This window comes from Panulirus ornatus, chromosome 12 (assembly GCF_036320965.1).
Source record: "Panulirus ornatus isolate Po-2019 chromosome 12, ASM3632096v1, whole genome shotgun sequence".
Taxonomy (NCBI): Eukaryota; Metazoa; Arthropoda; class Malacostraca; order Decapoda; family Palinuridae; genus Panulirus; species Panulirus ornatus.
The window spans coordinates 62350254-62365083 of record NC_092235.1 but is presented as its reverse complement, the minus strand read 5'-3'; the positions used below and the strand labels follow the sequence as shown (position 1 = coordinate 62365083).

Genomic DNA, 14830 nt, shown 5'->3' with positions numbered 1-14830 from the left:
TGTTCACAGTCATCTCTGAAGTAATTAGTTTTAAATAAAAGGCACATCACCTGTACGTTCAAATTTAAAGGACGGACCGTTTTTTCTTTTTCTTTTTTTTTTTCTTTTTTTTTTTTGCGGACGAATTCCATATCCGTTTTGGCCCTTTTGATTCAACGCTCATGATTTTACGTTTTCTTTCACCCTCTGGGCAAGAAGACTTCATGAATCACTTAAACAAACACATTCATGTATTGAATCTCATTCACCTGAAGTTCATCTATAAAAGAAGATAATTCTTTTTTTTTTAGTGATTAACAGTGACTATTGAAGTAAGAATGAATATAAATTCAAGACATGACTTCACCTGGGCCAAAAACATACAAAGACTAGAATATCATACAAAAAAAAAAGAAAATGAAATAAATTCATTTGATGTCCTGGAACCCATTGTTTTCAGAATTACATACCGTTTTCTTCCATAGTGCACTCGTGTGTGTTCTCCGGGAAGCGAACGGGACCGGTGTGATTCACGTATTGTACCGAGGGTCGACCTATGACCAGGTAAATACCTAATTGAGGAAGTGTGCTTAACCCCCCCCCCCCCCCTGTATTAAGCGCCTCAAACCACCATCCAACCCAAACCACCAACCCAACCACCACCCCTCCTTAAGACTAAACCACCGCTCTCGTCTTAAACCCAATCCGTCGCTGGACTTCTGATCAACAGAAAGAAAAAAAAAATGAAAAAAAACAATTCCTTACCATCAAAGCCTAGTGAAGATGCCGTGTTGGTTCGTCAATGGCTCCTCTGTCAGACCTGGATAGTAAAATTCAGCCAAGCATTTCCGACGTGTGTGTGTGTGTGTGTGCGTGTGTGTGTGTGCGTGTGTGTGTGTGCGTGTGTGTGTGTGTGTGTGTGTGTGTTTCTTGTAAACCCGCTGATCATGAGGGCACGACCCCTTATAACCCCTGAGGGTGAACTTACGTTAGAACCCACGAAGTCTCAATGGGTCTCGCCCTTTGACCCCCAAACCCTATACAATGCGAACGTCGTACCGTCGTGTTCAGGGGAGGGAGTGGTGTCGTCCTGTCGTTTTTATGGGGTAGGTACCGTCGTGTTCAGAAGGGTCGTGCCGTCGCGCTCAAGGGGGTGTTGTAGCGCCGTGGTCGTGCCGTCGTGCTGAAAGGGTCGTACGTTACGCCTGCTTGAGTAGTTTAGTCGTGCTCAGGGAGGTCGTCGTCCCGTCGTGTATGGAGGGGGTCGTATCGTCGCGCTCAGGGGGTGTGGGTCGTCCCGTCGTGTATGGGAGGTCGTACCGTGGTGCTCAGGGGGTGTGGGTCGTCCCGTCGTGTATGGGAGGTCGTACCGTCGCGCTCAGGGGGTGTGGGTCGTCCCGTCGTGTATGGGGGGTCGTATCGTGGTGCTCAGGGGGGATGGATCGTCCCGTCGTGTATGGGGGTCGTATCGTCGTCGTGCTCGTGGGGGGGTCGTCCCGTCGTGTATGAAAGGGGTGGTCGCATCGTCGTGCTCAGGTGGGTAAGGCGACCAACCACGTCATGGGACAGAGGATAAACAAACCCGGGCAATGGAAGCCAACCATGATAATCCCAAATATATATATATATATATATATATATATATATATATATATATATATATATATATATATATATATATATATATATATAACTCAAAAAAATGTTCGAAAAATACCTCTAAGGTGTTCGAGAGAGAGAGAGAAAAAAAGACCTGAAAGATTGTCGAAAAAAAAAATTACCCTCAGAGGTCATACGATAACATGTTCTTGGATGTTATGAAGAACCACCTCTGTGGTATGACGCACAGACAGACAGAAGACACACACACACTGTAGCCAATCAGGTGTCGAGCAACGATACAAGAGGTCGATTACTGACGAACGACACACCACAGGTGTTCCTCAGTGGTCGAGATGACTTACTGAGACAGCAAGAGGGAACTTGGTCGGGTAGAGAATGATTAAGAAGAGATGTCGCATTTCTGAGGAGCCAAGATAGCAGATCAAATATCAGATTGATCCAATCAATAACTTCCCGAGTTGTAATCAGTATAACAGATGAATTCACCAACTAATCAAGATAACACATGAACTTAGTAATTACCATAGGAGATATGAACGCCACGACCCAAGGTAACACATGAACTTAGTAATTACCATAGGAGATATGAACGCCACGACCCAAGGTAACACATGAACTTAGTAATTACCATAGGAGATATGAACGCCACGACCCAAGGTAACACATGAACTTAGTAATTACCATAGGAGATATGGACGCCACTACCCAAGGTAACACATCAGCCAAGATCACAGATCCGCCACTGATCAATGAAGATAGGGAGGCCTCGATCCTACTCACAAATCTTGGTCCATCGACGTTCCGACGTCGAGCGATTTCCTTAAACATTCACTCCACTCGACAGAGACAACACGCTGTCGAGATTCATCAGTTCACACACAGAGGATGTGATCAACCTTCACTCAGTCTTCGTAATCCGGATAACTGAGACTGCTTGATAACACAGAGGCCTGGGTGATTAATCGGATGGTCAAACACGTTCGGTTACTGTAAGGTGATTTCTTACATGTATTTCTCTTATCCAGTTCCATAATATGAGGATCCCCCTAGTAGTGGCATATGGATAAGTGTTATGGCAATTAACCGGATCTTCGATAAGTGTTCAATAACCGCCCGGGATGGGTTAAGGAAGCTTCACTCATACGGATCCTCCTTGCTCAGGGTTCCTCATGTTTACCGGATTCGTGAGAAGTGTTACCACGCGTGTACGGTTATCCCGTTGGCAGATGCCACTTATGGACGGATATCCGGATAACCGATGTCGCGAACGTATGGATATCCCTTTAACCGACGCCAAGTGTGTACGGATATCCGGTTAACCGATACAACGAGTGTATGGCATACGGTTATCCGGTGATGCTTATTCTACGAGTACAGCAGAGATAAAACATGCCTCCGGTGACGACCGCCTTGGATGAGGAAGTAAATACAGTGAAGGAAAATAATATCAATACAGAAATCCATAACAGATCCTGAGGTGTCTGCTGACCTGGCTGGCTCGTGAAGACAGAAGGGTTACAGGAAAAGGAAGACGACGCGAGGATGACGAGACCTCAAGACCTTCGCCGCTCCTCGAGGAATGGAGGAAAGATGATCACAACAGAAACTATGGGAAGCAGCAGGTAGACACACACACACACACACACACACACACACACACACACACACACAAACACACACACACACACACAGAACTGCTATCGCGAGAGCAGTGGCCGATATCCAACCAAGTTTACTTTCTTGCCGCCACCGAAATGTTGCACGGACCCGACTTAAATGAATGCGTGTGATCAGTGCGAGAAGGAGAACGAGTATTTCAGAGAGGAGGGGAAAGGGAAGCGAGTTGAAGTTCGGGGAGAGAAGAGGTTCAAGAGAGAAGATCAACCACTGAGAAAGAGAATAGGAGGCAGACTACAATCCTGAGGGTCACCGGTGTTGATACAACAGGGGAAAAGATCAACTACAGAGAAAGAGAATAGGAAGCAGACTACCATCCTGGGGGACACCGGTGTTAATACGACAGGAGGAGGAGGGGAGGTGGACGTCGCTCCACCGGTGACTACTGCAAGAGTCTGGCCAGACAGGAAGGAAGTGTGCGTCAGAGAACAGAGTGAGAGAAAACAGGGAAAAGCCAAAGAAAGGAAATCTAGAAAGCAAAGACGGACGCCACACCCTGTAAGATTCTTGGAAGGATGTCGGGGCCCCGCCACCACATCAGAGGCACTAAAATCTGTGAGAGAAGAGGAGAAGAGGCGTGTCGCTCAGAGGGATACATCACTAAAGGACGCGTATCACAAAAGCCATATCGGTCATCTGGAAGAAGAGGCGATGGAATTCCAATGGTTTTCAGAGCAGAATGAAAGTTAAAGAGAATGTCGAAGAGTTTGGGACAGCAGAAGTAAAGAGTACTGAAGGGGTGATTGCTGGATGAGTTTGAACAGTTTCCTTTTTTTTAAGATCTGGGCTGCACCAAGGTAAACTTCCAAGAGGAAGGAAAACTTTGGTTTTTTAGACACAAGGCGAAATAGGTAAGTCAAGATCGGAGCAGCCTCAGTGGTACACTCCCTTGGGGACTCGAGGAGATATGCCATCTGAATCACTCGCTTTCCTCACTCGGAGCTGAAGAAAGTACCTGGCAAACCCCGCAGAAGGTAAATAGGTTCGGTGTGAGGTGGGGAAGAGGACCAGACGCAGAATCATCCCAAGTGAAAAAAGAGAATCAGGCATTAAAAAGATCGGCTTCGTTAGTTCCAGAGTGACCTGGACACTGGTCGAAACGATCGACAGGAGGAAAACCCTGAAATAGACAAGACATTGAAGATGCTTTTGGTTAATGACGTGAGAGACTTGTTGCTAGAAAAAGTCATATTAGCACAAGTTTTCAAGGAAGTGCGACTGACTCAGCGAATGTTAGCTTTGCAATGATTCTGAGCAGAAATGAAATCAGAGTGGACGAAGAAGAACATACCTAAGCACATCCAATTTCCTTCCTAAACAAACAAGCAACAGCATTACTACATACACACCCCAAGTCTGGCGGAGGTACATGAGGCACCAAAATCACGTATGCAGCAAGTCATCCACACACACACACACACACACACACACACACACACACACACGCCTCAGTCAAAACGCACCACACCATACATCTGTACACTTTCTCCACTTTCATTTCTCAAAGGTACCTTCCCCTGTCCATCACCTTCCTCTTCTCCCACTTACCGATGAGATTCAGGCAGAGAGATGATGACCTTCCCGGAATGATACGGTCTATCCCCGATGTAACAGGCATCGGAGAGGAGGAGATCGAAGCATGACAAAAAGGAGAAGAGAAAGATCGAACGGACGTAAAAGGATGTCGGACTTCATCCAAGCCAAGATAAGCTCCGCTATATCGTCAGCACAGCTGGAGGCATCCCAGGCCAGAGATACAGCATACCCGACCCGAGGGAAGTCAGTAAAACAGCTGCCCAGGAACGAGTCTTGTTCTGTGAGCATCATTCTGTCTTCTTTTTTTCCCACGGTGCGTCTTATCTTCTGGGTATCGGATATATGGTTCTTAATTTAGGGGTAACGTTACCGGACTCCGCCAGCTTGTGGTCGAATCGCGAATGAGCAATCAGGCAAAGTATACCATCGCCAGTGGACGAACAGAGGTACAATCTCGTTCAGAAACTTCTTACCCTCTTGAGGAGTCCTATCATTTACCTACTACTGATCGTAGCGCAGCTCTGAAGCAGCAGGAGTCCCGTCGAAGGTGTCCAAAAGGGGGGGGCGCGCCTCTATCATCCAATCTATCGTGAAGTTTTGATCATGTGGTTCATGTTTTGTGGATGCTACCGTCAGTCTCATTCATTGAAGTCTCTGTCTCAGGCAGCTCCTCTTTCTGGACATGAATCTCATACCAACACGTTGTTCTTTCCTGTTGATCTTCGTCTCCCAGTCGACATTTCTGGTAGTCTGTTTTCACTCAGTTCATCTGATTATTTATTTGGGTTCATCTGCTGTTCTGTGAGCCTCACTCTGTCGCTGGTATGGGGGTCGACGTTGGGCCAACCACAATAATGCCTGCCTTACGGAAACTCAGTCTCCTAACATATTCCATAAGGGAACTCAGTCTCCTAACAACGTATTCCATAAGGGAACTCAGTCTCCTAACAACGTATTCCATAAGGGAACTCAGTCTCCTAACAACGTATTCCATAAGGGAACTCAGTCTCCTAACAACGTATTCCATAAGGGAACTCAGTCTCCTAACAACGTATTCCATAAGGGAACTCAGTCTCCTAACAACGTATTCCATAAGGGAACTCAGTCTCCTAACAACGTATTCCATAAGGGAACTCAGTCTCCTAACAACGTATTCCATAAGGGAACTCAGTCTCCTAACAACGTATTCCATAAGGGAACTCAGTCTCCTAACAACGTATTCCATAAGGGAACTCAGTCTCCTAACAACGTATTCCATAAGGGAACTCAGTCTCCTAACAACGTATTCCAAGATGACTTATCCATATAACTAAAGCCTGTTCAGCTCACACCAGTTCTCTCTTATCAAGTCCCAGGCATTGCTGCACACTGGTTCATTATCGTCTAGGCTGATTAGCCACTCAGGTGAGAGGACCTCCTTGACGCTGTGGCTGGCGTCGCTCATATTAGGGGACTCAGGTTCGAGCCCTCCTGTATGGGCTGTTCGTTCTTCCCTCCGGGGTCGTCGGCCAATCACAGGACGCCTGCCATAGACATGGAATCTGGGAATTATCTACATAACATCGTATGATCCGAAGTATATATATATATATATATATATATATATATATATATATATATATATATATATATATATATATATGAATAATTATCTTTTCTGCAGGAAAATCTCACGCGCCACGTTTTCTTTAATCTCGCCAGGTGTCCAGTACAACACAAACAACACCACGTTTTCTGTACATTTGTGGAGGATTCTCTCTCTCTCTCTCTCTCTCTCTCTCTCTCTCTCTCTCTCTCTCTCTCTCTCTCTCTCTCTCTCTATTCAACGCTCATGGATCATTATTTCCCCCTCCCCCCTCTAAATTTCGTAGTAGCACTGTCTTGTACCGGAACGTAAAGATAACGCCTTAGTCGCGAGTTCCACCCCCCCAGGAGACGGAACCTCCTCCTTAAAGGCCCATCAAGACAAGTTTCTTAAAAGCCAGTATCTCGAGTCCTGGTGGTTCCTGTGAGTTGCCTTTAAAAAAAAAAAAAGAAAAAAAAAACGCGGAAATGATGGAAACTGAGAGTAAATTTTTTTTTCTTCCCTCTAAGTATAAGACGACGAATCGCGTTCGAGATTTATTACAAAAAAAAAAAAAAAACGGCTAACGGGGCTGTTGTGTGACGGGGCTTTGCGGTTCCACAACTGTTTAAAAAGCGACGGACGATCATTTTCCCTCCGTCACACACACACACACACACACGTCGCGTTCCTCTGACCCAATTGACCGTCGTTAAGTGTTGTCTCACTTTATGAATTACGGTAGTAGTAGTAGTAGTAGTAGTAGTAGTAGTAGTGGTAGTGGTGGTAGTAGTGGTAGTAGTGGTACGACAGCCGTGACGTCACCATATACCCCCCCCCTCCCCCCCTCTCCCTCGAGAAACAGCCCCCGTGATTGGCTGAGATGTTGGCTCAGGTGTGACACCTACCCCCCACCCCCCTCCCTCCCCCCTCCCCCTCCCCTAGCCCTCCCACCGACCGACCCAACCAACCAACCAACCTCCTCCTCCTCCTCCTCCTCCTCCTCCTCCTAACCCCCTTCCTTCCCTCACCCCTCAACCACCACCGTGGATCTCTCCCCCCAACCCCCTCCCACTCCCCCCCCCCCTCCCACCCATCCCTTCCCCCCCCAAGTCCTACCTCAGTCAACGGTGTGTGTGTGTGTGTGCGTGTGCGTGTGTGTGTGGGTACTACCCTTCCCTTACTACGTCCATGATTCACATACGTTTCTGTACACCAATTCATTTTGAAATGAGTTCTTTGTGGGGAGGAGGAGGAGGAGGAGGAGGAGGAGGACGAGAAGAAAACGTCTTCCAGCAGCTGATCATCATGGTAGGGGAGGAGGAGGAGGGCGGAGCGGGCAGGCAGGCTGGGGTGGGTAGGAAGGTAGAGGTACCCCGGGCGCGGAGATCTCCGTGAGTTAGACTAGTCTCCCCCAGCCGTTCATTGACCCAAGAACTAGGGAGGAGGAGGTAAAAGTGGGAGGGTGAATCTGCCTCCTTCCCGCCTCTCCCCCATCCCCCCACACACACACAACCTCCTCCTCCTCCTCCTCCTCCTCCTCCTCACCTCACCCCACCCCAACCCCTCACCTCCACACACCCCCCCAACCAACCAACGGGACTTGGTAAAAACTTCAGTTGTGTCTTGTCGAAGCGGCCCGTCAGTCGCTGGTCTAGAGTGGTGGAGAACGAACGTCCGGGCGAGTGTTGTCGTAGCCTTTTGCGTGGCCGCTGTAGCACGGTGGAGCTGTGGCAAGAGGCGGCTGCTCACGGTGCTGATGCCCACCGCCGCCCGGGCATTCTCCTGACTAGCCCGCCGCTTGGAATACTGAGCAGGCGCCGTAGCAGGAGCCAGGAAAAAAAAAAGGGGGGGAATCGATGACGCGTTGCATCGCCTCCTGGTCTTGTATGGAAACAATCTACTGATCCCCTGTGGGCTCTCCGAACTTCCTTTTTTCCCCCTCCCATATTTTTTTTTTTTTCCTCCCCGAGTGCAGTGGATAAGGATGGAGACGTCCAGTGGTTGAATAAAGCGGGGGGTTGCCGCTGGAACTGAAAGTACTCCGACGAAGGCGCTGTCGTAACACACCCATGCTCCCCCCCTGACGGCGACGCAGGAGGTCGTTTTGACGCGAGAGTGTGTTTGGTCCATGGACGACGCGGGACCCCAGGCATGAGACAACTCACCAGGTGATACAGCGACACCTGGGGGGGGCGAACACTGTCATTCCCCAAGACGAGCGCGCACAACGGCTGATATTTCCTCCTGCAGGAGGGGCCGCAGAAGACCACAGAACACGCAATAGCGGAGGAAAAAACAAACAAACGAGGAAGCGGAGAAGTAGACGCAGAGGGCCGCCGCCGAGGACAGATTCTTCGCGATGGACGTCTTCAAGATTGACCAGAGTCTGGGGAATTTGGGCTCCGGCGTCGCCGAGGTTAAAGTTACCAATCCCGAAGTCACCTTCGACACCAACACGGACTTCAACCTGTCGTTCTTCGACGCCTCGACGTCGCCCTCGCCGGGCGTCATCAAAAAGGAGGACTTCGACGAGCGCCCCTTCGACGCAGTCGCCCCAGACTCCCTCTTCTCCCCGTCGACTGAGTACTCGCCCTTCACGACCGAGGAATCCAAGTACACCTCCTTCTCCGACACGGCGCAGCCCTACGGCCAAGACTCCACCAGCAATCTCAGCCCGGCCTCCACTCCCACACTCATCTCGCCTCTGCCCTCTCCTTCCCCGGGCATCATGCACGCCCAGCACACCACCTCACAGCTACTCAAGACTCCCGTCGCTATCAAGACAGGTATAATATGTTTCCTCATGTGTCCACATTAATCTCGTCTTCCACTGAGGTGTTTCCCAGGCCCTTTTCTCCGATTGAGTTTCTCTTGTCTTTCCATGCCACCCTCACACTCTTCTCCTCATCTCTCTCCTTCATCCAGGACGTTGACCTGACTCTCATTTCACATCCACTCATTCATTTTATACATCTTACCTCACCCTACGGGAGCCTGTTTAGTTAACTGCCCGATGCTGTATCGTAGTTTTCTTTTTTTTTTTCATCACTTCTGATCATCTAAACTGTAAGTAATCCAGCGTGGAGCTGTTCTTCCGATACCCACCCCATTCCTTTAACTGGCTCTGAAATACCGTGCTGTTAAGGGGAGGTGTCATTACCTGAGGTTAATGAAATGGCAGGGTCATTAGAAAGCAGCAGGTTGTTGGAGCCCGTGGCTTTCATACCACTAACCAATAAAATCTACCCTTTGTTTCATATATATATATATATTTATTTAAATGACATGAATGAGCTTGTCTTTTTGCTCTGTGGTCCGGTTTCTCGAAGTAAGATGTCATTCTAAACACCAGCCATTTTGGCTAGACAGTGAAACAGTGTCCTTATCAGCTCGAGTTAATGAGAGAGGGGGTTATCTTATGTTACTTCCCTATTTCTTTCGTGTTCTCTGTTTTCTGTTTACTTCCCAACCTCCCTCAGTGACTGGCTGACTGACAGTACCAGAACACCGGTCTCCGGCCTTCCCCTTTACCGTTTCGTCTTCATCACAACACGAACGTTGTTCGTCAAGTGGATGCGTTCCCCAGCGCTGTGTGGGGAGACGGCCTCACCCACGAAAGTTGGGGTGCAGACGCCCATTACTCGAGAGGCCTATTAGCGTGTGTGCCTAAGTATGGTGGTACACATGCAGGGTTTATCTTTTGGCCATTTGTTTTATTTTCCTCCCCTTCCCCAACCCACACCACCAACCCACCCGCTTCCCGGCCTTCTCATAAACGCATCGTTTTCTGTGTATCAATTCCATTCTTTCCTTCCTCCCCGCGCTTTACTTTTTGTGGAAAACGGAGACACAATTTCCCTTCTTCACTCCGTCCTGGTCGTCCAGAAGAGGAGGAGTATTATTAATACGCGTCCCTGATAAGGATGTACACATAGGGGTCTTGTGGATTCACAAGGACCATTGGTTTAGGAAGAGCCAAGCCTGAGCAGTAATGGCCTATACTGTTCGCTCTCCCAACCCGGTGCTTATACTCCAAAGAAAACTTCTTTTTTTTCTCTCTTTCTGTTTCTTTCTTCCGTGGTTGTTCTTCTGTGCATCACTGACACTCGTGAAAATCACTGGATCTATGGAAACTAATTCATCAATAATCCTACCAGGTGGCCAGTCTCCAAAATTAGGAAATAACCCTTGAAAAAAAAAATGTATACATATATACATTTAAATCCCAGTTGTCAACCGGACAGAGCATTTGAGCGCTGTACTCAAAGAGGCTTAACGAAAACGAAAGTGACGGCGGTATTTTCACCCCTCGGACGGCGCCGCATAAGGACGGTTGTCCCGTCAACGCGGCCGGTGGATGCAGTTGTTTTCTGGAGATGGTCTAGAAGGCTTAAGAGAGAGATGCATTGCGACGCCTCGAAAACTCTCTCTCTCTCTCTCTCTCTCTCTCTCTCTCTCTCTCTCTCTCTCTCTCTCTCTCTCTCTCTCTCTCTCTCTCTCTCTCTCACACACACGTACGGAGTACCTACCCCAACCCGCCGGCGTTGTCCTCAACAGTTTATAGTATTTAACACATCTCTCCCACTCCACCCTCCCTCACCCCTAGAGCCAGCCAGGCAGGCGCGCGCGTGTGTGTGTGTGTGTGTTCTGTTACTCACACACACACACATACACACACACTTTTATACTTACGGCCAGAGGTGGTGGAGGAGGAGGAGGAGGAGGAGGAACAGGGTGGTGGGTTCTAACTTGACGTAGCACCTGCAGTAGTAACAGCAGTAGTAGTAATGGAATGAAGAGGCGTGAATCGTCGTTTCTGAGAGGAGAAGGATGATCGTATCTACGTTTTCTTTTTTCCCCTCCTCCCTCCCTCCTTCCCTTACTGACTTTTATTTTACGTGAAGTCCATGGCTGTGGTAGTACCCTCTGCACCCTACCCCACCCGCCACCGCCACAGCTGCCCCACTCCGCCCGCCACGCCACATTCGGATAGTATCATCTTTACATTAGTACCTTCCAATACCCTTTGGCTCGGCTGAAGGAGACGGTGCCTTTATTTTCAACCACCAACAGACACGGTGCATTTTCTTCAGAAAGTAACTCCCCCGTTTTCTCGACTTATAAACAAGTAACCTCATGTCTCGTTCTTTCATTCGCTATCTTACGTTTCCCTCACCATCACTTGAGTATCCCTGTACGTCACAGGTTTCTGAGGATGCCCTGTACCGAGCATCATAGCATCTATCACCACCTGGACCACAAGGCCCTGTAAGAAGTATTACCACCTTTGACTACGAGGTATTACAAGCAGGTGTTCTGACTCCACTGCAGGACATTAGAGTGTGGACTGCCGACCACAGCCATACCACTATCAAAACAGGTCTCGGGCCAACCACACCAAAGCCTAATAGATAATGTGACCAACGGCGAAATACGTACGTCGCTGAACTGTAGCTCAGACCACGAAAGCATTATGGGAAAAAGACATATGGTCGCCTACACCATTGGATTATGGGAAGCAGCATTGCCACACACACACACACACTGCAGTGTCATGGCAAGTACTGCCATCTACATCACATGACCACAGCTAATGCTGCTACCACGCACCACAGCATTATGACATACAACGTTGACCCCCACCTCCACCTCCACCTCCTCTACCACCACAGCACAGTAACATTTACAGCCACTTCCACCGCAGCATCTTCCAACAAACACCACCATCCCTCTTGCCACAGTTTCCACAGCATACACTACCACTACCACACACCCACCACACTACAGCAATATGATAATACACCACCGCCACCTCCTCCCCCTACCCACTAGCATTATAGTAAATACACCACACATTATCACAAACCACCACAACCACACAACCACCCACCACAGCACTATAACCCTACATCAACACCTGCAGTCACACAGCCCAGGCCCCTGGCTCACGGTGGACGGAGGGGGTGGCGTTCATGGTGGCGGGGGGGGGGGGGGGGGGGGGGGGAGAGGCAAGTTGGAACCCCCCCCAGGGGGGAGGGGGGAGGCAAGTTGGAACACCCCCCCCCCCGATCACCACCACCACAAGGTACCAAGAGTCAACTTAACAAGGGAGTTCGTACTCTCTCTCTCTCTCTCTCTCTCTCTCTCTCTCTCTCTCTCTCTCTCTCTCTCTCTCTCTCTCTCTCACACACACACACACACACACGCACAAAAACCCGAGTCCACACGCTACCAGTAAGGAAGCCAGGGTATGTCAGGTCATCCCCTTGGGTATCCAGCAAACGCCATATACCCTACCCTCCCCCGGTTCGAACCCTCCTCACTCTCACCCTACCCCCCCTTCCAAACACCCCCCTCCAACCACATCACACCCCCATACCCCACACACCTTCCTAGCCAGCCGCCCACCCAAATCACCCCCTTCATCTGGGATCCATTCTCTGGGTACCTTTCCCCACCTCTTTCGTCCCCAGAATACTATAGCCTTACCTTGGGGTAGTGGTCGGGCATGGGGATATCTGGGATAGTGGTGACACACACACAGACACACACACACACACACACACACACACACACACACACACACACACACGCTGAACCACATACACACAGCATTCCCGTGTAAACATACACCTCAACCACAACCACACAAAATAATAACACATGTATACAAACACGTATGTACGACTTCATACGCTACCACAGAGCCAAGAACACACACACACACACACACACACACACACACACACACACACACACACACACACACACACACAAGCCGGCTCACTAACCTCACAATCTCCCTCTAATCAGTTAGTACTATACGTATGGCCTAGATAAACCACCTCTCGAACCTCCCACACCAGCGAAGCCACACACACCCCCACCAACTTCGATTCCGACCTGGCCCCACAAAAGGAAGGGGGAAAAAAAAGAGGAAGTAAAACCTTTCCTTATGATCGCCTCTAAAGCACCCATATGTAAAAGTTAGAACCGTGTCTCGTCCGCTCAATGGTAAATTTCCCCCCCCCCGATGGAGGGGTGGTGGTAGTGAAGATGGGCATTCTCACCCTTACTTGAGGTGTACTTAAGGACGAGAGTGACATCTTGGTAAGGGTGACCAGGTGTATGTATATACCAGCTCATCAACACTGGCTGTTGTGGTCAGTCTCTGTGATCGTGTCCACTGGCGACACGGGGCGTGGGTGCTGCTGCTGGCGGTCCTGGGGTCGGCTCTGGTAACACTGTTAGTACGGTACACTGTCTCTTAAGGTCTGGTAACACTGTTAGGTACGGTACGATCCATCAGGCTCTGGTAACACTGTTAGGTACGGTACGATCCATCAGGCTCTGGTAACACTGCTAGGTACGGTACGATCTATCAGGCTCTGGTAACACTGTTAGGTAAGGTACGATCTATCAGGCTCTGGAAACACTGCTAGGTACGGTACGATCCATCAGGCTCTGGTAACACTGTTAGGTACGGTACGATCCATCAGGCTCTGGTAACACTGCTGGTACGGTACGATCCATCAGGCTCTGGTAACACTGCTAGGTACGGTACGATCTATCAGGCTCTGGCAACGCTGCTAGGTACGGTACGATCCATCAGGCTCTGGTAACACTGTTAGGTACTGTACGACCCATCATATTCTGGTAACACTGTTAGGTACGGTACCATCCATCAGCATATTCTGGTACCATCGTCAGGTACGGTACAATCCGTCATCCTCCAGTTTCGTCGTTCTGACGGTACAATCCATCAAGGAACTCGTAGTTCTGGTACAGCCGACTGTCTCGAGTGTTGGTAAGGAGCGTGAGGCTGGCACAATCATTGTTTACCCCCTCGGGTCGTCCAGAAGACATTCAGAATGTATCAATACATCCTCGTCCCCCTCGTTGCTGGTCACGTAAACAAGGATGGTACAGTGAGTCCGAAGCCTCACTCACTCACCCTGAGGATGGTACAGCTTCCAGGGGTCTGAGGCCTCACTCACACTAAGGAGGGTACAGCTTCCAGTGGTCCCCGCTGCTGTAGTGACTAAGAAATACACAGATCTTGCAGCTGCTGCCCAAACCAGGGATAAGAAGGATACAGAGAATCGCTTCTGAATTCATGGAGACAGCGAGCGAGACAGGAAGTGCATCGGCTGAATCTTATCGCTAAATGCATTTATGATATGTGTGTGTATTATCTATTCTCTCTCTGTCTCTCTGTGAATCAATGTCTCGCTGTCATTGACGAGGCTAAAGTAAGCAAAGCCACACGATCACAAGATTGGAAAAGGAGATGCAATAAGACTTAGGTATAATGAACAGATGGGCGTGGGGTAACCCTTGAACAATGAACCATTTGAACCAATAAAGTACGAAATGAAATACACATACATTGCGGACGCTGATGTAGACGCCCAACGGAAAAAAAAAAAAAATATATATATATATATA

General features: G+C 49.0%; 1 protein-coding gene across 2 annotated transcripts in view; it reads left to right on the top strand.

Moving 5' to 3' along the window:
• The window catches only part of LOC139752121 (ecdysone-induced protein 78C-like), a 363134-nt gene that overhangs the window by 280921 nt on the left and 67383 nt on the right, over positions 1–14830 (top strand). Inside the window, exon 1 of one of the 2 annotated variants that reach the window (XM_071668037.1) lies at positions 7641–9168. The exons of the other annotated variant lie outside the window; for it this stretch is intronic. Coding sequence (XP_071524138.1) covers positions 8742–9168 — 427 coding nt within the window. The 5' untranslated portion in view covers positions 7641–8741. Of the gene's footprint in view, positions 1–7640; positions 9169–14830 lie in introns of those variants that run through there. 2 annotated transcript variants of the gene reach the window in all.